Here is a 24,599-nt window from a genome sequence, read left to right on the forward strand (position 1 = left end):
TGTAGTACAAATATGAATATAGCATACTATATATATAGCATACAGCACTTGTTTGGAATATCTTATTGTATTGATGCATCTCTGTGCCTTCATATTTAAGACAGGTGAGAGTATTTATCTCTGTTTTCAGGTATTTCCTTTGTTCTATTTTAGTGATCTATGGTAAGACAAAAGTTAACAAAAACAAGATCTTAAAACTCTTGCCTCTGTGTGGGTTTGTTTTATATTGGGAAATTGGGCCCACAGAGCAATGTCTTTTGATCATGTGCTCTGACCAGCCATGTGCCTCTAGGCATGAATATTGTAAGTAAAAACCCAATAATCCTGGTCTTCTCTTACAGTCTGTGTGGTGCAGTAGAATTTTGTATGTGTGTAGGCTGTTATCCTTCAGGGATCCTGCATCAGGTTACCAACTTTCCACTGAAGAATCTTTGCTCTCAACTCTCCATCCTAAGGGAAGAGTTTTTAAAGCGAAGCTGAGCAGTCATCCCTGAGTCTCACAGTTGAGCTGACTGCCAGAGTCGTGATCCGTCTGGCCTTCACTGGGCTAAAATCCTTTAAGGATAGTAATTACTTTTGGCCTATACAATTTATAGTTATAGTTCAAAGATGTTATTAAAAATAACGATCGTTTCTGATTTCCTTGTGCTATCTGATAACCTGGTGTCGTGGTTTGGCCTCAGATGGCAACAAAGAACCACGTGGCAGCTGCTCCCTCAGGGCTTCCCCCTAACCCCCATAGCCATGAGGGAAGAATCAAAGAAAAAGGTAAAACTCAAAACTCAAAGAAAAAGGCAAAACTCATGGGTTGAGACAAAGGCAGTTTAACAGAACAGCAAAGGGATCAAGAAAACAACAACAACAGTGAGAGAGGAACCACGATTCCGATACGATTCCAATACCACCGGACCCAGGACACTCCAGGCCGCTCCCCAGCAGCAACTTCCTGACTGCCCCCTGGGCATGGCTTGCATGGGCTGGAATACCTGTGTCCCTGCTAGATCCTGGGGAGAATTAACCCTAACCCCACCGGAACCAGGACATTATCCACCCCTTATTCCATACCATCTATGTCATGCCCAGATCTTAGAGTTTCCAATTAAATGCCATCACTTTCTCCTGTCATATATATATATGTACATATGTATCCGTACAGATATAATGTCCTTAGTCTATGGGCCATCACTCTGAAATGTCTGTTGAGTTCATTTAATCAATGACTTTGGGCTCCATCTATTAGAACAGTCTCTCAGGGCAGGCTCAGTGTGGTGTTGGACTGTCACATGCTGTGTTTTCGGGGCTTGAAGCTGATGTATCTGTGCAGCTCATGCCCGCGGTCCATGGGTTGAAGATGTTGATCTTGATGAAGTTGCTGGGCACCAGCTGCTGAGGTCAGTTCTGATCCCTTCATTGTTGCACTTTGGTTTTTCATCAGAGTCCATCTGTCATTAGTTTGGGTGATTCTTACTATAGTACAACCAATAGCAGTTATAGAAATGAGGATGCACAGTGGCAGGGTCATTTAGCAATTAACGTCATATAATTTCATTCATTGACTATTCTTTGCCCAAAATCAGGTCCCCATGAGGTACACATCGAAATTCACCGTCCTTCCGTGTCACCCCCCAAGTGCACCCAGATCCTTGAGTGAAAGTATTTGGGTTTGCCTTTGCGTGAGGCAGGACTAACCCAGATGGTCTTCCATAATACATTCTTCATATGCATTATGGGGACTTTATCTCCTTCCACCGTACATGGAAGTTTTGACTGGGCAGGGCTAGCTCGATTGGTAGATCCCCTGGTGTTATCTAGCCCGGTAGCCTTTGCTAAATGCGTATCCCCATGTTTTAAAGTTCCACCCCCTGTTGCTCTTAGTTTTTAACAGTCCATTGTACCGTTCTGTCTTCCCAGAGGCTGGTGTGTGATAGGGGATGTGATAGACCCATTCAGTACCATGCTTTTTGGCCCAGGTGTCAGTGAGGCTGTTTTGGAAATGAGTCCCCTTGTCCAACTCGGTTCTCTCTGGGGTGTCATGTCACCACAGGACTTGCTTTTCAAGGCCCAGGATGATGTTCCGGGCGATGGCATGGATCACATGGTATGTTTCCAGCCATCCCGTCGTTGCTTCCACCACTGTGAGCACATGGCACTTGCCTTGACGGGTTTGTGGGTGTGTGATATAATCAATCTGCCAGGCCTTCCCATATTTATGTTTCAGCCATCCTCCATACCAGAGAGGCTTTAATCGCTTGGCTTGCTTGATTGTAGTGCACATCTCACATTCATGGATGACCTGTGCAATAGTGTCCATGGTCAAATCCACGCCTTGGTCACAAGCCCATCTATATGTGGTGTCTCTTCCTTGATGGCCGGGTGTCATGGGCCCATCAAGCTATGAATAATTCACCCTTATGTTGCCAGTCCAGATCCACCTGAGCCACTTCAATCTTAGCAGCCCCATGCACCTGCTGGTTGGTCTGATGTTCCTCAGTGGCCTGGCTCTTGGTTTCCTGGGCATCTGACATACTTTCACAACCAGGTTGTCTATCCGGGCAGCAGTATCTTGCCAGGGTTCAGCAGCCCAGATAGGTTTGCCTCTGCGCTGCCAGTTGCTCTGCTTCCACTGCTGTAACCACCCCCACAAGGCATTTGCCACCATCCATGAATCGGTGTAGAGATAAAGTACTAGCCATTTTTCCCGCTCGGCAATGTCTAAAGCCAGCTGGATGGCTTTTACCTCTGCAAACTGGCTCGATTCACCTTGTCCTTCAGTGGCTTCTGCAACTTGTCTTGTAGGACTCCACACGGCAGCCTTCCACTTTCGATGCTTTCCCACAATCCGGCAGGACCCATCAGTGAACAGGGCGTATCTCATTTTCTGGTAGTTTATTATACAGCGGCACTTCTTCTGCACGTGTCGCCTCCTCCAGTAACATTCCAAAATCCTTGCCTTCTGGCCAGTCCATGATCACTTCCAGAATTCCTGTGTGACAGGGGTTTCCCATTCGAGTTCGCTGTGTAATCAGTGCAATCCACTTACTCCATGTAGCATCACTTGCATGATGTGCAGCAGGGACCCTTTCTTTGAACATCTAGCCCAGCAGTGGCAGTTGAGGTGCTAAGAGGAGCTGTGCTTCCATACCAACCACTTACGAAGCAGCTCAAAACCCCTTCATATGCTGCCAATATCTCCTTTTCTGCTGGAGTATAGCGGGCTTTGGATTCTCTGTATCCCCGACTCCAAAACCCTAGGGGTCGACCGTGTGTCTCCCCTGGCGCTTTCTGCCAGAGGCTTCAGGTGGGGCTGTTCTCCCCGGCTGTGGCATAGAGCACATTTTTAACATCTTGTCCTGCCTGGACTGGCCCCAGAGCTACTGAATGGACTATTTCCTGTTTAATTTGTTCAGAAGCTTGTTGCTGCTCAGGACCCCATTTAAAATCGTTCTTCTTCTAGGTTACTTGATATAGAGGGTTCGCAATCAGACTGTAATCTGGGATATGCATCCTCCAAAACCCCACAATGCCTAAGAAAGCTTGTGTTTCCTTTTTACTAGTTGGTGGAGACATAGCTGGTATTTTATTGATCATGTCCATTAGGATCTGACAGCGTCCATCTTGCCATTTTATTCCTAAAAACCAGATCTCCTGTGCAGGTCCCTTGACCTTACTTACTTCATTTTATGGCAAAACCTGCTTTCAGAAGGATTCGAATTATTTCATTCCCCTTCTCAAAAACTTCTGCTGTGTTGCCCCGTACGATGATGTCGTCAATGTACTGCAGATGTTCTGGAACTTCACCCTGTTCCAGTGCAGTCTGGATCAGTCCATGGCAAATGGTGGGGCTGTGTTTCTTCCCCTGGGGCAGTCGATTCCAGGTGTACTGGACGCCCCTCCAAGTGAAAGCAGACTGTGACCTGCACTCTGCTGGGGTTGGGATTGAGAAGACTGCATTAGCGGTATCAATTGTAGTATACCACTTGGGTGGCTTGGACTCCAGTTCGTATTGAAATTCTGCCTTTCGGATCCTTAAAATACCCTCTCCTGAGATAATCTATACCAAGGATGCATGGAGCGTCTGGGCCAGTCACAATGGGATGCTTTTGCCATTCATTCCCAGTTAGGCTCAATTCAGCTTCCAGTACAGTCAACTCTTGGGATCCCCCTGTCACCTCAGAAATACAAATAGGTTCTGCCCCTCTATAGCTTGATGGTATTAGGGTACACTGTGCACCTGTGTCCACTACAGCCTTATACTCCTGTGGGTCTGATGTGCCAGGCCATCAAATCCACACCGTCCAATAACCCCGGTTGTCCCTTTCCCCGACCTGGCTGGAGACAGGGCCCCTCTAATCCTGGGCATAGATCCATTACTCACTTCTTGCAGAAATGACTTGGAAGTTCCTTCAAGAGGATCAGAAGTAAGATCAGGCCTTCTACTCTGTCTGGGGAACTGCCCACTGGAAACTGGGGCGGCACTTTTCCTGGAGGGATCCCCTTTTGTGGTTGTTCTTCCTTGCAACTCCTGTACCCATGCTCATAGGATCGAACTAAGTTGTCCCACTTCCTCATGTCCTCTCTGTGGTCACGCAGGCAGAACCACAGGGTGTGCACCCTCTGTATTCGCTCTCTTGAGTCGAGAAACTAACAGCTGAGATACTGACTCATACAGGTGGGGAGAAGGACATACTCTCTTCAAGTTGCTGGACCTTCCAGGACAGTTTCTCCACAGCTGGGATGAGGGAGGAAGAGAGACTTTCTTCATACCGCCGAAGTCGGGCAGCCACCGTATCCACCGTTGGTCCCTCTTCGCCTTTCCATTCCATTCCTGCCAGTGAGTTGGCATATGATGATGGTGCACTCCATACAAACTTCTTCCACATGGACCTCGTGCATTGGATCTCATCAGGATCTGTGGGTAACTGTGCACTGTCCAGATCATAATAAATCATCTCCCACATGGCTAATTCCCTCAGGTACTGGATACCTCTTTCCATGGTGGTCCACTTGCTTGGACAACATATCTTCACTGAAGGGGTATCTTTCCTTCCTGCCTGACAGGAGTCGCCTCCAGAGGCTGAGGGCTCATGTCGTTTTCCCAATGGCCTTGTCAATGCCCCCTTCCCTAGACAGGGATCCCAGCTGCCTGGCTTCCCTACCCTCCAATTCCAAGCTACTGGCTCTGTTATCCCAGCATTGGAGCAGCCAGGTGACAATGTGCTCACTTGGAAGTCAGCTGAAATCCTTTTGCATATCCCACAGCTCGCTCAGGGATAGGGGTCAGGTGATTATCTCTGGTTCTGCCTCTTCCTCCTGTTCTCGTGATGGCCCTGAATATCCCTCACTAAGCGAACTGATTTCTTGTTGTATTTCTTCTTCTGGATAGGGGCGACTGATACAGGCAGGGGTTGGTTTTCTGGTTCAGTTGCAGTGCCTGCCACCAGGGTTGGAGTAGCAGCAGCGCCTGCCACAGGAGTGGCAGTAGCCACACTGCCTGTCCACCTGGTTTCCATCTCTTTCTCCTGAGGATGCTGCACAATATTGAGTAGTGCTTGGTAGATACTGGCCAGGGCGCAGCACAGTGTGATGAGTTGTGCCTCTCTGGAATAGCCACAGCATTTTCCTTTCAAATATTCTATCACTTTATCAGGGTCCGGTAGTTGTTTGCTGGTGAAGTCCCAAACCACTGCAGGTGAAAAGCTCTCCAGATATCTGCCCATATTCTCGCATATCCCACAATCACAGAATCGCAGAATCTTCATGGTTGGAAGGGACCTTTGAGATCATCGAGTCCAACCATACACAAAAAAAAAAAAAATCAACAACAAAACAAACCCACCAAAAACCCCACAAAACAAAACGCCCAACCCAACAGTCTCAGGCACTAGAGCATGCCCTGAAGTGCCACGTCTACACGTTTCTTAAATACCTTCAGGGTTGGTGACTCTACCACCTCCCTGGGCAGGCCATTCCAGTGCCTGACCACTCTCTCAGTAAAGTAATTCTTCCTAATATCTAATCTAAACCTCCCCTGCCACAACTTCATACCATTTCCTCTGGTCTTGTCATTATTCACTTGGGAGAAAAGGCCAACACCCACCTCTCTACAACCCACCTCTCCTTTCAGGTAGTTGTAGAGGGCAATGAGGTCCCCCCTCAGCCTCCTCTTCTCCAAACTAAACATGCCTAGTTCCCTCAGCCTCTCCTCATATGACTTGTTCTCTAGACCCCTCACCAGCTTGGTGGCACTCCTCTGGACACGCTCCAGCACTTCAGTGTCCTTCCTGTAGTGAGGGGCCCAGAAGTGAACACAGTACTCAAGGTGAGGTCTCACCAGTGCTGAGTACAGAGGCGTGATCACTTCCCTACTCCTGCTGGCCACGCTATTCCTGATACAGGCCAGGATGCTGTTGGCATTCTCGGCCACCTGGGCACACTGCTGGCTGATGTTAAACTGGCTGTCCACCAACACCCCCAAGTCCTTTTCTGCTGGGCAGCCACTCTTCCCCGAGCCTGTAGTGTTGCCTGGGGTTGTTGTGACCAAAATGCAGGACCCAGCACTTGGCCCTATTAAACCTCATTCCATGGGCCTTGGCCCATTGATCCAACCTGTTCAGGTCCCTCTGTAGAGCTTTCCTACCCTCAAGCAGATCAACACTCCCACCTAGTTTGGTGTCATCTGCAAACTTACTGAGGGTGCACTCAATCCCCTTATCCAGATCATCAATAAAGGTATTAAACAAGACCAGCCCCAAAACCTAGCCCTGAGGGACACCACTGGTGACTGGCCGCCAGCTGGATTTCACCCCATTAATCACAACTCTCTGGGCATGGCTATCCAGCCAGTTTTTTACCCAGTGAAGAGTACACTTGTCTATGCCATGATTCGCCAGCTTCTCCAGGAGAACGCTGTGGCGGACGATGTCAAAGGTCTTACCAAAATCCAGGTAGACAACATCCACAGCCTTCTCTGCATTGAGAAGGTGGGTCACATGGTCATAGATCAAGTTGGTTAAGCAGGATCTCCCTTTCATAAACCCATGCTGGCTGGCCCTGATCGCTCGGCTGCCCTGCACTTGCTGTGAGAGTTCACTCAAGATGATCCTCTCCATGATCTTTCCTGGTACCGAGGTCAGACTGACAGGCCTGTAGTTCCCCGGATCCTCTTTCTGGCCCTTCTTGTAGATAGATGTCACGTTAGTCTCCCTCCAGTCATCTGGTACCTCCCGTGTTGACCAGGATTGTTGATAGATGATGGAGAGGGGCTTGGTGAGCTCTCCCACCAGCTCCCTGAGTACCCTTGGGTGAATCCCATCTGGCCCCATAGATTTATGCATGTCTAAATGCATAAGCAGATCATTGACTACTTCCTCCTGGATTATGGGGGGGTTGTTCTGTTCTCCATCCTTATCTTCCAGCTCAAAAGGCTGAACACCCTGGGAGTAGCTGGGCTGACCGTTGAAGACAGAGGCAAAGAAGGCATTAAGTATCTCAGCCTTCTCCTTGTCTTTGGTTGCAGTGTTGCCCCCCGCATCCAGTAAGGGATGGAGATTCTCCCTGGCTCTCCTTTTGTTGATGTATTTATAAAAACTTTTTTTGTTGTCCCTTATATTAATGGCCAGGTTGAGTTCCAGCTGGCCTTTGGCCTTCCTAATTTTTTCTCTGTATAACCTAACAAGATCTCTGTACTCCTCCTGAGCTGCCTGTCCCTTCTTCCAAAGGTGGTAAACCCTCCTTTTTTCCCTAAGTCCCATCAAGAGCTTTTTGTTCAACCAAGCCGGCCATTTTCCCCACCATTTAATCTTGTGCCTCATGGGGACAGCCTGCTCCTGGGCCTTTAAGATTTCCTTCCTGAAGAGTGTCCAGCCTTCCTGGACGCCTTTAACCCTCAGGACTATCTCCCAGGGGACTCTCCCAACCAGAGTTCTGAACAGGCTAAAGTCTACCCTCCAGAAGTCCAAGGTGGAGGTTTTGCTAACTCTCTTCCTTACCTCACTAAGAATTGAAAACTTGACTGTTTCATGATCACTTAGCCCGAGATGGCCTCCGACCACCACATTCCCACCAGTCCTTCTTTGTGAACAGTAGGTCTAGCGAGGCGCCTCCCCTGGTTGGCTCACCTACCAGTTGTGTCAGGAAGTTATCTTCCATACACTCAAGGAACCTCCTAGCCTGCCTGCTCTCTGCTGTGTTGTATTTCTAGCAGATATCCAGTTTGTTGAAGTGCCCAACCAGAACAAGGGCTGTTGATTGTAAGACTTCAGCCAGCCACTTATAGAATACTTCGTCAACCTGCTCATCCTGGTTGGGTGGCCTATAGCAGACTCCCAGCACCAAATCTCCCTTGTTAGCCTTCCCCTTCATCCTTACCCAATCCCATGCCACCCATTACCATCCAGCCTTGGGGCAGATCCCTGGGTGGTAGTCTTAAATAGTTGCTTAACCCTAAACAAGAACTGAAACACATTCAGGAGACCTAGTAGTAGGACCAAGCTGGCTTGCATGTCCCAAGAGTATTCAAAATTCTCAAAAACTGGCATACCCAGCACAAAAGAGAAAAGCAGGGTGAAAGAGCTGGAGAAAGTATTCCCCCCTGCTTCCTCCATAGACTGTGATTATTATTAAATTCTGAGAGACAGTGTCCGCGGTATGGGCAGGACGGCAGTGCCACATAAATGCCTCAACATAACCATCTGAACAGTGGTGCTGTAAGTTGGTGTCACACAGGACAGCAAAATTATCATCCTGATCCCTCTCCCAGAGGTGATAAACATCATCACTGGGAGTACATAGAGCATGTAAGAATTTCCATAACCCAGCCGTGAGAACAAACAAAGCAATGTTGTGACCAGCAACTATTTACTAATATAATAAACGCATATAACAAATTTGTTTTAACACGCTCTGGTCAGATCTGTCTTTATCTCAACCCTCCAAGTGCCCCGCATTGGGCACCAAAAAGGACTGTCATGGTTTGGCCTCCGATGGCAACAAAAGAACCATGCAGCAGCCACTCTCTTGGCCCCCCCACTACAGCCATTTAACAGAACAGCAAAGGGAACAAGAAAACAACAGCAATAACACTAAGGGAGGAATATACAACCACCATTACGATACCACCACTCATCAACCAGACGCGGGAGGCCCCAGCCTACTCCCCAGCAGCTACCTTCTGCCCTCCTTCCCGCTGGCCAGCTCCCGGCTACACCCGGGCATGGCTCACATGAGCTGGAATACCTGTGTCCCTGCTAGATCCTGGGGAGGATAACCCTATCCCCATGGGAACCAGGACACCTGGTGTACTTTTATTTGAATCAGAGGCTTTACAAACCTGAAAGCAGCCGCTGTTAACTTGATTCTAAAATAGGTAATTAAAATAGGCAAAGCAGGAGTGTAAAACAGTCCATGTAGCTTTGCCCAAACCTTTGCTAGAGTTTTACAGATTGAACCACATCCCAAGTCTTGGGAAAACACTGTTTTTTCATCTCATGCACAGCTGAAACTTCCTGCAGAACGTACCACAGGAGCATTTGCTTGCCAGACAGTTTTTGTACAAGCCATACATACCAGCATTTTTGAAGGAGGAATTGTTCCCCTGCAGGAATCATGGTTTGATGCAGTAAAGTCAGTTTGACTGCCAAAGTGCACCATCCTCCCCCTGGTTTTCACTTTATAAAATCTGACTATTAAAGGATTCAAGCAAGGGTGAGCAGGTTTTGGCCACTGTACCTTTTATGCCACAGCATGAATGTAGAAAAGCTTATGTTCCTTGCCTTATTAAATAGCGCTATGTCAGAAAGGAGATATATTCATGACATTTATCAGCGTACCTGCCCCTGGAAGTGAGACACATTGAAGAACTGATCTTTGCAAGGTGCAATTTTTCTTTAAAATAAAACCAAGGCTTACAAAGCCCTGAAAAAGGTGATTTTTTTTTTCTCTAGGCTTTTGCTAGAACTTTCCCTTTTTGCCAAAAGGGGGACATGTTGCTTCATAATCTAAATCTGATTTCTGTGGTGTAGAATTAAGTTGCTGTGGAAGAAACTGTATGTCCACTTTTCTTCTGCAGCAAGTAGATCTATGGCATTGTACTTGTCATTTAACAAACTGTTGAGTGGTGCAAAAGTAGTTTGTGGTAGTAAATCATCAGGGAGGAACAGAATGAGAGGTATCTTTGTAGCTTAGTCCAAAGTTTTTAATTTTGTTCTGTCTCTTACCTTTTCTTCTTTCCTATTTTTTTTTCGCTGTAGGAATCAACAGAACAGCCCTCAGGGAGATAAAATTGTTGCAGGAACTAAGCCATAGGAATATCATTGGTGTAAGTAAAATGAATGCCACTTCTAGAATCACTCCTCAAATTCTTTTGGTTCACATTTGAACTGAAATTTAGCATTTATTGGGTCATGGAGATACTACTTAATTTTATTTGAGCTATTTTTTCCAGCCCAAAATGGGCAGTATAACAATTATTACAGCAAAACACCTATTTCAATAAAAAAGACTAAGTAATTTCTTTTGAAATCCTCTTACTTTTTAGCCTGGTGTTAGTGGATGTTAACAGTGGGGAGAATTGCGGAAATTTAGATTACTTAATTTTTGCATCTCTTTGGTAGACCTGCAAATGAGTGCAGTGCCGAATTTAACTGATTGCTTCACATGGAACTGGTGAGAGCCAAAAGCAGGCTGTTTTAAGCTATAGGAAAGTGGGGTTCATGTGGCTAACTAGGTTTTAATCTGATACCTAAAGCCTCTTTTGGCAGGAGTAAAACTTGTGTATCTTTTCAGTTGCATTTAGGTTGACTTCCAGCTACAGATACCCAGCTGGAGCCAAAGATATTTTAATATTACTATTAGTGAATTTGAAATTCTGCCATAAATATTAGAGCTAATATGAATTTTCCAGATGCTTTATTTAACTTTTTCAGAGTAGGAATATGGTTCTCTTCTGGATTGTGAACTTACTTTCAAAGTGGTTGCTTTAGCTATCGAAGTTAGAGGTTGTGCAGAGAAAGACAACTGAAATGGCAAAGGGATGGAGCATTTTTATGAAAAAGTGTGACTTCTCATTCTCGATAGGAGAAGGCTGTGAATGGGGAGGTCTACAAAACTGAAGTGCTAGGTAAAGTGCATGCAGAACAGATATTTGCAGAACCTCACAGTACTAGAAATAAGAGATGTGTTTAAAACATATTTGCATCAGGGGAAGTGGGAGTGCGGAAATTGTGCTACTTGACACAGTGTGTAGTTAATGTCTCGAATTTGTTGCCACAGGCCTTGTAGAAGCAGATAGCATCAGCAGTTCAAGAAGAAATTAGACATAATCATGATCAGCAGGTCCATAAGCAGGTTTTACCCCTCTTAGCAGTACAGATAAAGCTGTTGTTGATGTTGGAAGTGTAAGCAGCATGAACTACAAAAAGTGGCCAACCTGCATAGTGTCTCCTGTTACCATGGCTTCTGCAGAGGAAAAGCATGAACACAGTCACTGCTGTTCTGAACTATGCAAACAACTGTCTTGCAATTGTATAACTCACATGACCATCATACTGAGGCAGTAAGACACGAGGCACACCATGGAGAGCATAGCTTCCTGTGCATCACGATAGATGATCCATTGTTCTTACTTGGCATCATGCTTGTGTTACCTCAAATTAGAAACTGGTTCTGTCATTATAGAATTTCATCCTAAGAAAGAACCGGTTGCACATTTTCCAAAAAGCTTATATTATCCTAGAAAGCTTACTGCAAAGATGAATACATGCCTGTAGGAAGGAAGTTAGGAAGCCTAATGCTTAGAATTTCTACATAACGTATCCTTCCAGGAAGCAGATACACAGAGCTGAATCCATGGGAAAACTTAGTCTGGCCTCAAGAAAGGGTAGGAGTTTTGTGGAACAGTGAAGTTTGTGGAGAGGACAAGGTCTGCATTAGATCATCTGTTGCAGCTAACATAGTAAAGATAATTCTTTTTCTTTTTTTCCTGACTCCAAGAATGAGGAGAAATTGTGTAAAATTTAATTACCATTCTTAGTGGGGATTATTTTTTTTTGGAGACTGAGTTAAGAAGCTAAACTAGTAAGAATTTTTGTATTGCAAGGGGAAAAACTTAAACTATTTCAGCAAACCGAAAATCCACACGCAGACTACAATGGTGCAGAATTTTAGAAAAGTGGAAGTGTGAGAGTGTGCTTCATCATAATGTATTTTATTTTACAGCTTCTAGATGCATTTGGACACAAGTCCAATATTAGCTTGGTATTTGATTTTATGGAAACAGATCTTGAGGTAAGATTTTTTTAAAAGACCTTTTATTTCAGTATCTTCAAATGGTTTTTGAAAATACTATTTTAACAGGCTTACATTTGCCCATATTAGAAAGGTGACTTTCATTCTGTCAGCTATTAAGATCATGTCTTAAAAGTAGTTTGAATAATTTGGCAGTTTTTGTGACTTCTCAGTTGATAATGCCTTTACTTTTGAATACTTCCCAGCATGATCTTCAAGAAACACATAACGTTTACCACGTCAGTTTTCTGGGACTGCAGTCAGGGCATAGAACCTCAGTCATAGATCAGTATCTCGGAGTGCAATTATTAAGCATAATATCATTGAACATGTTCAATAAAGTGTGATACTAAAGTGTGCCAAGTGATGAGCTGCTACTAAAATCACACACACTTGAACCATTGTTTGAAATCTAACAATTTCAAATTGTTATCAGCATCTTACAGATGTTTCATTCTCCAAGACCTTAAGTCAGTTTGCTGAAATCTTTGAGATATTTTGATTCAAGATTCTTTGTTTTGGAATACTGTGCTAGATGGCAGTTCATGTCAGATCTGTACATGTACACATTAGACCGACTCTGGACTGAAACTAATGTGGTTAAGCTAGCTCATTACACATGTGCTGTTAAGAACTGGGGCTAGCATTTAAAATACTAAAAGAAAACATTGACAGTCTTGCTGAAACCTAGATGAATGCAAGACTGAAAAGGTTAGATTTTTTTTTTTTTTGCTAATAGAAGTTAAAGTAATAAGTAGACTTTGTAGAGGATTCATTCTGGTTTTTATATGCAACATGTAGAGTTGAAAAGGTATGGCGTACAAAGATCAATGAAATATTCTTGTACTGTATAATGCTGAGGTGTCCAGAGCATTTAACTGTATTGTGGTATCACTCGGGCCACCATTTGAGACTGCAGCCTGTTGTGATTGGTCATGTGCTGCATACATTAAATTTTCTGTAGTCTTAGACAGCTGTTTTGTAAGTCTCAAACAAATTAAAGCTTAGGAAAGGCTATTACTGAACAAGACAGTAATATTAACAAGCAACTTCTGGGGAGTAGTGTAGAAAATACTTTCAAACAGGATGTTTACATAGAATTTTAATGTTAAAAATCAAAGAATGTAGGAAATGTAAGTAGATTTGTTAAAATATAGTAAATTGGCCATACCTGCTGGACTTCTTGGGAGTGGAAGAGGAAACTTGAATTTACAAAGATTAGATGCGTAGGTTGCTCAGAGAAAGGAGGAGTAAGTGGGAACATAATTTCAAGTTTACTGACACATTTATCATTTTTATGTCTACATCTTTGTCTTGCAAGTTTGAGTATCAACATGGAACTGAGATAAAATAATAAATTCATTTCTTCCCCTCCATTTTCTCATTTGCTGGTTATGCAAAGTTCATGTAGATTATCTGGAGTCTCCATTTCAATTTCTGATCTCCAGAGTAGAGGTATTTTTCTGTAAAAAAGGTGAGAACAGTAGAGAATATGCGACTGCCAATTTGAACTTTGTCTTAACTGATGAAATGACTTTTGAGATGAATGAAAGTAAGTTAATCTTTTGTGGTAAGCTTTACTATCAATCTAATACTTCACAGGTTATTATAAAGGATACTAGTATTGTGTTGACACAATCCCACATCAAGGCATATATGTTGATGACGCTTCAAGGATTAGAATATTTACATCAGCACTGGATTCTACACAGGGTAAGCATGTGCTAAATCGACAGCCTCCATGCTGTAGCAAAAGTCACTTTTGATAGAATTTGAGTCTAAAGTCTAATGAAGATAGTTTTGAAGTTCAGACGTTCTTAGTCCATAAGCATTCGTGCTAGCTGTTTTGGAGAGACAATAGCAGTACTAGAAATGTTAAGAATTACTGATGTGGTTATCATTTAGGTATTTATATAAAAGCATTGCAAGTTACATGTGATTTTGATTAGCACTGTGAACTGGGTCTGGCTGGGATGGATTTAACTTTGTTCACAACAGCCCATATGGTGCCGTGCTTTGGATTCGTGGCTAAGACAGTGTTCATAACACACAAATGTTTCTGGCTGTTGCTGAACAGTGTTTGGGCACCGTCAACGGTCTTCTCTTTTTCCCACTCTGCCCTCAGCCCAGCCAGTAGGCTGGGCGTGGGCAAGAAGCTGGGAGGGGACACGGCTAGGACAGCTGACCCAAGCTGGCCAGAGGGATATTGCGTGCCATGTAACAACATGCTCAAATGAAAACTGGGGTAGAAGAAGAAGAAGGGTGGGTTTTTGGTTCCAAGGTGGCTGTTGCTCAGAGACTGGCTGGGCATCGATCTGCTTGTGGAAGGTGGTGAATGATTTCCGTTGCATCGCTTCTTTGTTTGAGTTTTTTTCCCTCTTTCCTTCACCTGTTAGATTGTCTGTATATTGCTTCCAGAGTTTTCTTGCTTTTGTTGCTCTTGTGTTCTCCCCTATCCTGCTGAAGAGGGGTAGGATGGGATGAGAACAGAGTGAGTAAATGGCTGTTTGGGTGTTTCACTGCTGGCCAGATGCCAGCCCACAACACATTGTTGCTGTACTAAACTGTATCTCTTCCATGACTTCTGGAGTTATTTGAAACCTTTGCAAGATTTTTTAAATTACTCATTTGGCAATTATGCAGTTAAGACAGAACTGCTGTTCCTGCAGCAAAGCTAAAAACTTCCAAGAGGCAGGTGGTTTTTTAAACTCTGCAGCTTAAATATGATAATATTCAAATGCATGTATTTCACTATGATTTTAACGTACAATGAGATACTTGATTTCCCGGGTTTTTTTAACTTTTTTCCTCACAGTGTGGACCTGCGGTAGAATCAAAAGCCTACATTTTAGAATACTGTTACGGCACACCTGCCAGGAGGTTCATTGCATGTCTGTTTTTATTAACACTGACAAGATTTATTCTTTGCTTTCTGTGCTGACAGGATCTTAAACCAAATAATTTGTTACTAGATGAAAATGGAGTTTTAAAATTGGCTGACTTTGGCTTGGCAAAATCTTTTGGAAGTCCAAATAGAGTTTACACACATCAAGTAGTAACAAGGTAAGACATTCTGTTTTGTTTCTTACATAGTGATTGTGTAGCTGTTTTGCAGTGTCTCTTGAAATATGTCAAATCAATGTATTCAAAGTTTGGCATCTAGGTCATGTGATATGGCTTTAATGGCAGGAGCCTCATAAAGAAAACAGAAGAAGTCATTGTTTAGCAAAGTTTCTGTAAGAACTGCTAGAATACACATCCATGGTGGTTTTTCTGGGATATGATACTCTTTTGAAACACATGGAAATAATACGTATCTGCCTATTGCTGGCTTTCAGAGCAACACAGCTGTTACTTTCTCCTAATCAAGAAGCCTAGGATCATTTTTTGTAGCTAGTCACATTATCTATTACAAAACAAAAGCTTGAGCCAATTCAAATACTTATTAGTGTTATTTATGCCATGTTTATTTAAGGTGTGCTTTAAAAAGCAGGACTCTAAAATACGCAAGGTATTTCCTTTTGTCTGCTGTAATGCTAAAACCACACAGGGTGAGCTGGCTTTATTCAAAAGGCAGAAATGGTACAGCAGTTTCAAATACAGCATGTATAAGATGATTGCATGGAACTTGATTGTTCTTAGGCAGTGGAAGTAGCTGTTTTAAATAACTGCTGTCAGGGTACATTTTGCATAAAACTGGTCTCTACTTGGGTCTGTTGGTATGGAGATTTTTCGAAGCTGGAAGGACTTCTATCTTTGTAATTTCTTCAACATAAAGTTTAAAGAAAATTTTGGTTTGTAACATGCAAATCTGCCTGTTAAATACTTTTTCCTTTGCACATCTGCAGTTCTGTTGCTTGTTAATCTGCTCAGTTGAAACTGTAGTTAATTTGTGGTTTTATGAGACGCCTTGGTGAGGAATGCACAGTTTTGTTCAGTCTTTCTTAAACAAAACACTTTGCAGGGTAGAGTGCAGCTCTTCAGTGTCTGAAAAATATATAGGCAGGAGCAGTATCCTCTTTGGAGTTCTTATATGGCTGCAGTGTACAGCACTTGACATGAGCAAAGCCAGGTGGTTTTCCCAAAATGTGTTTTCTTTTCAGGTGGTACCGAGCCCCAGAACTATTGTTTGGTGCTAGAATGTATGGTGTTGGTGTCGATATGTGGGCTGTTGGTTGTATTTTAGCTGAATTGCTCCTCAGGGTAAGTCTTCAAATGTAAGCATTTTGTATTTGCTCTTCAGTGCGTTACAACTCTGTGTGTGGGCTTCCTCTATTCTGCTAACAGCAGCAGGTGAAGGCAGGTGGGCTATTTAGGAAAGGCAGAAGAGGAGGAGGGGGAAAAGCTTCCAAAAGCTTGCTAACTGTAGGGAAAGTGAAGTTTCGGAATAGACTGAGGTTCTATAAGCATCACAATCATTGGAAGTCTTTAAAAGCAGCTGGATAAAAAAAATGCAACAGACTGTCTCAGTCTTGCCTTGGGGAAGGACGAGTAGATAACTGACTCCTCCGGTCCTCTGAGTGTTATCCTTTCGCACAGGCTTCTATTGGTTTTCATTTGCTATCGTTCCAGAAATATGACATCACAGATACATGCATACTCTGTCCCTTATACGTTGTTCCCCAATAACTGTAAAAATTATCACCAGTACCTTAATTGTAGGTTTATTTGTAATGGGCAGGTATTTGTAATGAGCAGAAGACTGATTTTGTTCTAAGCTGTGGTTAGTTGACAGTACTGGAATGAAGGTGAAGGTTAACATCACGCTAATCCTGTGCCACTCCTGAGTACAGTACACAGATCCTTAAGTATGTTATACTGAAGTAGACCATTTATTATGCAGCTCTTTGGAGGGGACATGAAAGTGTGAGGTGAAGAGGTGGGGGGTACAGACACAGCTGAAAGTGTGAAGTAGCCTGCAGTATAATTTATTATCCGTGAGTAAGTGCTTCTCCTTGGTTTTTGCGCTGTACTTTAAATGTTTGTGTGGCCATGTGGTAAACCAGACTGGGGAAGTGGTCTGTCTGAAAACACCTTAAAAGAAATCCTTTGCCTTGGTTTATCACACACACAAACAGGTGTGCTGGTACAATTTGGTTGGCAGTTCAGAAATGGAAATGTACAGTGGTTTTTTAAGCACCACTAGTGATGTGTACATAAATATGCATTAAAATTGCTAAAGTTGGATAAACTCAAGGAAGGTCAGAAAGCAAATAAATTATTGAATTCTGTTGATTATTTGATTTCTCACAAAGCAGAAAATGTGGTAATTTTAAATATATCTGTCCTTTTTCTTCCTGAGCATACTGGGTTGAGGGACAATGCAACTTCTGGGAGCTTTACAAAAGCAGTTTATGTTCAAGGGGTTTTCATGACATGAGAATTCAGTATACTGTCTAGTAGGGATGTTCATTACAGTCTTTCTGTCCTACTCAGTTAAATGCTGCTTCTAATTCATAATTTTGCTGTGGTCACAAAGTCCCTTTTTACTGCATTGTGTACCTGATGCACAAGGTACAAGTCGAACTGGGCAAATATCCCCTTTTCTGTCTTCTGCCTAGTTTAAATGAGATGTGACACTGATTAGGCAGTTTCTATCCTAGTGGGTAACTACTCTCTATCATGCTGTGATCTTGTTCCATCAGTAGTAACTGCTGCTTGTGTCATCCAGTTACAATTCACTTTAAATGTTTTGAATATATATAAAACTTAACTTGCAGGGAGCAGATGACGGAAAGATCACTGTGACCATCAGACTTTAAACTGGCAACTGGGATGTAAAGTCTTTCCTTTCTTGGCTTATTTTATGTTATGTGGTGGTTTAATCTGATGTTTAGCTCTCTGCTATAAAGTCAGTGATATCAAGCCTGAGTTGCAAGAAACCTTCAGAATCTGTCTGGACATCTGTAGAAAGCCTCAATTATTCAGTATATCTCTTTGTGGGCAGTTGGTATACAAATATGTTTTGCCCTGCATTATGACTCCAAAAAAGGGATCAAAGCTCCTTTCCAGAGTTGAAGTTTGGAAGTTAATTCAATCAAATGCTGTTGCCTTCTTTTAGGTTCCTTTCTTGCCTGGAGACTCTGATCTTGACCAGCTCACAAGGATATTTGAAACACTGGGCACTCCAACAGAAGAACAATGGCCTGTAAGTCCTTTTGTTTAACAGACTGACATTAGTTTTACTTGATACTCTTTACTTTAGCTTTTGAAATGAAATTTAAGGGTATACCAGAATACTTGAGTAGATTTTCAGAAGGCAGTTGCCTGATCTCACAAAGCAGAGGATAAGCAGCTGGGATTTATTGTTTCTCTTGGCAAATCTTTGATCAATTTAGCAGTGTTGTTAGCGTTAAGCAATGGTAATGAAACTTCCTGGTTTCCTTTCTGTGTGTATCCAGTTTCCCATGGGTATCAGTGTGATGTTATGGTTATTGCCTATTGTTCCTGAGATGCTTGATTAATTATTCTGACTTGAAAGGCTTTAGTCACTTTCAGAAGTAGGAACAATTTGTAGGGACTTAAATTGGCCTGGATAGGTTGTGGTTTTGGCATACAGTAAGAAGCACCAGATCAGCAGCTTTAAGGGTAAATGGTTTATCTCAGAGTAAATGGTATTGTAACAAATACAGATTAGTAGTACAGTTATCTCTGTTGAGATGACAGTAAATTCAGTAATTCACCAATATCAGGCCAAACTTAGCATCAGGGCACACAACGACGTACCTAACCATGGTTATCAGGCAGACTGACAGGAAGCAATGATTAACTTCTGATGAGTGACTTGGACCAACTGACGGGCACGGGGAGTCCTGAATTCCCTGATCAGACTGTCTTCTTTTGTAGTTGAGTTGTGGAATCACACTCTGGACTTGCTAACCAGTCATCACATCCCACCCCTGCTCTCCCTCTGTGCTATGTTTCCTTTGTGTGAGTGGTTACCTTAAGCAGTGCACAATCACCAGATGGACCTATAGGCATATAAGATGTGTGGTCACCATATGGAGGAGAAAGTGTGTAAGGCAATATTAGCCCCAGATTTTGTTTCCTTGCTTATGCGACTCTGTGGAGGAAAGGGTGGTCTTGCCATGGCAGCATAAGGCCAAGATTGATGTTGACATTGCCCACATCACTGGGGTTTCAGGTGTGGAGAGGAGTCTGGTCATGTAGTGATGAACGTTAAATTGGGGCAAGACAGTCAGTAGGTGGCGCACCAAGAAGCCATCAAAACATGCAGGCCAAAAGCCAAGTACAAATCCTCAATATGACAACTAAAACAACTAAGAAACAACTCAAAATAACAACTAGGTAAAGAACTAGGATGTTTCACATCCCCCTAAGGGTGGGAGGCAATCCTAAAAGGGGTTCCTGCCAACTGTGTTTGACTTTTTAAAAAAAAAAAACAACAAAAATCTGAACAACGCACTTTCCAGGGTTTGTTTGATCTCTAGTGCTATGATTATTAAAGTTTGTTGTGCCTGCTTCTTTGTCTGTTTCAATAGTTGATGTGAATCTTTTTGTTGCAAAACCATTAAATTAAAGATAAATTCATACTGATAAGGGTATGGATGATGTGGTAGGTTTCGAAAGGGAAGTAGTAGAGAGACTTAGAAATGTGGAAATAGTATTACACTTAAGAAAGCTATCGGAGCATTAGCCCAAAGGCGTACAATATCAACAGAGTGAGAAAGTACAAGGGGTGTGCTACAAAGGGGTTAACAAAGGCATACAACGCTGCTCGTTGATCCACTGATGTGTTGGTCCCAATAAACATATCTTTAATGTCCAAAGCAAGGCAAAGGGTGCTGAGTACTTCAGCAGCTATTAGGGCTGTTGCGTGAAGCAGAGTATGCCATAGTAGTCAACAGTCAGATGCCAAGACCCATTTGTGGGGTTTGCACACTGGCCAGATGGGGCTGCTAAACAGGGTCTGGGTGTGAACGAAGCAACTGCTTCCCGTTCTTCCAGTCCCGTGAGAAGGGAGGTACGTGATGGGGCTTTGGGCTCATGGTTTTACAGGGTGTTACTGTAAGTTAACCACGTGGGTCATTGGAGGTAGGGGGGGTACTTACTGGAACTAGCGGGTGGTTTGGTTCAGAATTATCAAGATACCATACATCTCCTTGAGCACCATGGAAGGTTTGGTCTCTGAGTAGGTTCATATCTAAGACGTTAGAGTCTCCCAAAACTGGAGATCCTCGGGCCATACCTCTATTAGGGAAATCATACATCACTGTGAGTGACTACAGGAAGAGCTATGCGTGGTCCTGCAAACCTGCAGACTACTGCAATGTAAGGGAAATGGTCCCCTCCACTGTGTGATCTATGGATGACAAAAATTTGAGCACCTGTATCAATGAGGCACTACAAACACAATGTATTGTTGACGGTGACATCTACGACTAGGTGGAAGTCCAGGTAAGCTGTGCCCTTTATAGCACCTCAGAGGGACTGGTGGCTTCTGACCAGCCCCTTGTGGTGCTAATTGTATCTCTTGATAAGTTTGGATAATGCAAGGCTGGGGTTGCCAGGCTCCAGATGATGGAATGGCAAGGGAGGGCACTTGGGCCTTTGCCTTAGATGGGAGAATGTGCAGCACAATGCGTGATGTTCGCAAGAGCCAGTAACACCAACGCTGGGACTTTTTGTATTGCCTGTTCAGGAATGCCCAGGGCCAGACAGGCTTTCCATGTTTCAAGATGCCTAGGGGGCTTTTTAACTTACATGGGCACAATAGGGTTTGGTGGTAACTATAGCTGCATCTTCACAGAGGTAGGAAGATAACAAGCACAGCAGAAACGACCTTTCGTGATAGCAGGGACCATGTGGGGCTGGGTGTACCTGTAAGGCCAGAACCTGTTAACATTAAATGTCCTCTGAGTGGATCCGTTTTGACTAGTAGGCACCACAGTGTCTCACTGGGATGATGTCCCCATAAGTCTTCATCTGCACAGGGGCATCTAAAGCATGATTGATAACCAACCTAGCTATGTCCAACTCTAAATTTGTGAGATTGGCCAGGGAAGAGCCAGGGTCTTCAGTCATCTTGGGGCACTTCTCTTTCAACATAAGCTGTTGATGACCAAAAGACAGTCTATATTTTCCGCTGGATTTTGTAGTCAAGATTCCAGACCCTAAAGTGAGGGTCTGGGCTTCTCATTCTGAAATTTGTAAGGTATCTCACCTTGTATTTGCAAGCCAGGTAATCCACAGTAACAGATTTGCAATAATGCTTGCTTAATTTGGCTAAGTGTATGTTTGTGAAAGGGCACGTAGAGATACTTGTGACATCTCCATTAGCATCATACTCAGTTTCAATAATTGATGAGATTCGTAAGTCTGGGCTTCAAGAATTTTACGTATCATTGTTTGAATACAAATCAGACCAAATCTTCCCGGTCTTCTTGGTCAATATATAAAGCTTTATGTATTTTTTGTTTCAGAAACTCCCTTTTCTGTAGCTTCCAGCTGCTGGTTAAGTTTCTTAGGCAGGTGTTGCCACCAGGGAAACCATGAGGCACTTTAATTTCTCCATGCAAGCCTGCGCACTTTTAACACAGGTGGTGCGGAGAGTCTTGTCTTCCAATGCAGGCTGAGTATCCTGCCGGGCTTGAGATAATTCTTATTGTAGGGAGACAGCTTAGGCTTTGGCTGCATTCAAATGGTGCTCAGTATTTCTGAGACAGTGAGCAAAGAGGAATAGGCAGAGTAACTTCCCTGTTTTTTTGTCTTTGTGAATTTCTCTAGTGAAAGTAAGCAGGGAAAAGGGAACAGGTACTTCCCTCCATCAGAGAATCCAGTGTCTATGGGCAGGGCAAAGCCACCAAATAGGGCACCCACTACAGGGTTGGGGCAGGTAACGATCCTCTGTACCATATCAGTGACCAAGTATTAGCAGGGTTTTTTGAAACATAATTTGATTCGCCTGAAAGATGGCCACATGAAGTTCCCCTTCTATGAAAAGCTGGACTCTTTCTAACTAGAAAAACATACATGCCACTTTTCTCTTTGTAGGGGATGACAAGTCTACCAGATTATGTGACCTTTAAGTCTTTCCCTGGAATGCCACTTCAACATATCTTCAGTGCAGCTGGTGATGATTTGCTTAGTCTTCTGCAAGGCTTATTCACTTTTAATCCATGTACAAGGGTTACAGCTACTCAGGTATAGTACACTTCCGTTACGTCCTAATGTTCATTACCCTACTGTTAATATCAGATAAACATGCTTTCAAGCCGAGTTTGAAATTGAAGGTCATGTAACTGTCTAAGAAATACTAGAAACATTTTTCTGGTGTTTTATAGAGAGAACTCTGAAAGGCATGAAAAATACTGACTGTCTCCATTCCCAATGTAGAGCAAAGGTAGACAGCTACAAGGTGTATGAGTCATGGTCTTCAGACTCATTATATTTGACATTCAAAATTCAGTCACTTAAAGCTTGAAACTTATGTTTTAACATGGCATATCTCATTCCCTGGTTTTGAAAGGTTTTCATCCTTAATTCATCCAGTCTCCTCTTCAATTTCATTTAAAGTTTTTTGATTCTTTTTTAACATGAAATTCTGTGATGATTTAAACCATCATTCTGATCTGAATATCCTTTTCCATTACAATTGAGTAAAACTGATCTTGATTTCACTACTCCTTGATGGGGAGAAATGGATGACTCTGAAAATCTTGCAGAATGTTCTTGTTCAGAATATCGATTTCTGCTGTGAAGAAGACACAGCAGCTAACAGTTTCAAAACTCTTTTTCTGTCACCTTAAACTGTTAGGGAAGCATGCAAGAAATAGCTGTCCCCTTAAGGCCAAGACTCCCTCATTGCTTGTTAGACAAGGCAGATCCCAATCCAGGACATTAGTGCATGTGTTACTTATCTTTTTACTGGAAGATTTTTCAGAGCACATTTAGGTTTTTTTGGCCATCATCTTTAAGAAATTTCAATATACGTTTCCAAATAATTAGTCCTGCTATGCTTGGGACACTTTCTGTACAAGTTTGTATGGATTAAGTTATTTTACAGCTTGTATTGTAGGATGGTGGCATGAATATTGAATACATACTATTTTTCTCTTGTAGCATTTTTATTGACAATGCCACACTTTAAGGCAGGAAACATACTGCACTTACTATATTGGCTTGATTTATAGCTGGCATTGAGTACCTTATAACTGACATAAGCAAGAGTACTGATTATCTAACAGACAGCTTAGCCTCTTTTCCTTAACCACAGTTTATGGAAGCTGTGGAATTCCTAAAATTCAAAATAGACCATGTAATTCCACTGCATGAAATTAACCCTGCTCCTTTGTGTGTCTTCTGCTGTAATTCAGTCTACGTTTTTCTCACGCTTTACAGTGTAGAAACAGCGCAGTTAAAGAAGTTTTGGGGGAAGACCTGTTGTAAAAGTTAGAAAAATAGGTGGTATCCAGGTCCTGGATCTGAACAAGGCTTCAGAGATACTCTTTTAATCTTTCTTCATTCCTACTTTCTTCTTTATCCTCTTGTCTCATCTATCTATATATAATGGAAACTTTTCAGATCCAGAAACTTGCTGTTTTTACAAGACCTCCTGTACAAAGCTTAGTCTAGAGTTTTGTTAGGTTGTCTGGGCACTAGTTAAAAATAACGGTACCCAATTATCTCTCAGCTTACAAATCCAAGTGCTGTGGTAGTCATGGAGAACACAAAAATCTTGATTTGCCCGAAGGCCACTTTCTAGTATAAAAGTGCCCAAGTAGCTTTGAAGTCATAATTGCAAGTGCTTTATTTCATTATAATGTCTGTATAGAGGGTGTTCTGACACTTGATTATTTTTCTTCCATTGTCATTAAGGCATTGAAACAGAAGTATTTCAGTAACCGACCAGGACCCACTCCAGGAAATCAGCTGCCAAGACCCAGCTGTCCTGCAGAAGCTGTAAAGGAGCAACAAAATGCACTTTTAAATTTAAAAAGGAAAAGAACAGAAGGAGTAGATCAAGGTAACTTAATGTTTAATCTGTTTTAAAACAGGAGCTACATGCTCAGGGAGAATGTGGTACTTCTGATGTTTCGGAACAAAAGCTCTCTGAATGGACTATATCCCTGGGCACCAGCACCAGCTGAAGCCCTTTAATGATTTGTGGTTTAGGATAAATGCTTTTGAGTGAGAATGATTTAGTTTGGTGTTCTAAGTTATATATGGAGTCTCCAGTCTCCCCCAAACAGTAGCATGTGCTTCATACCTTCATGGCAAGAAAAACTCTGAGGACTCGAGATACACCTGACACTAAATTACTCAGGCCGTCCAGTACAGAGGCAAATACTCGTTCT

At 42.8% G+C, this 24,599-nt stretch overlaps 1 protein-coding gene across 2 annotated transcripts in view; it reads left to right on the forward strand.

Moving 5' to 3' along the window:
* Positions 1 to 24,599, forward strand: part of CDK7 (cyclin dependent kinase 7) — a 30,284-nt gene that overhangs the window by 2,030 nt on the left and 3,655 nt on the right. For both annotated transcript variants that reach the window (XM_074166063.1, XM_074166062.1), the window contains exons 4-11: positions 10,248 to 10,315; positions 12,214 to 12,282; positions 13,885 to 13,995; positions 15,227 to 15,345; positions 16,386 to 16,485; positions 18,344 to 18,430; positions 22,297 to 22,446; positions 24,121 to 24,268. In XM_074166063.1, coding sequence (XP_074022164.1) covers positions 10,248 to 10,315; positions 12,214 to 12,282; positions 13,885 to 13,995; positions 15,227 to 15,345; positions 16,386 to 16,485; positions 18,344 to 18,430; positions 22,297 to 22,446; positions 24,121 to 24,268 — 852 coding nt within the window. The remainder of the gene's footprint in view (positions 1 to 10,247; positions 10,316 to 12,213; positions 12,283 to 13,884; positions 13,996 to 15,226; positions 15,346 to 16,385; positions 16,486 to 18,343; positions 18,431 to 22,296; positions 22,447 to 24,120; positions 24,269 to 24,599) is intronic.

Source organism: Numenius arquata, chromosome Z (genome assembly GCF_964106895.1).
Source record: "Numenius arquata chromosome Z, bNumArq3.hap1.1, whole genome shotgun sequence".
Lineage (NCBI taxonomy): Eukaryota > Metazoa > Chordata > Aves > Charadriiformes > Scolopacidae > Numenius > Numenius arquata.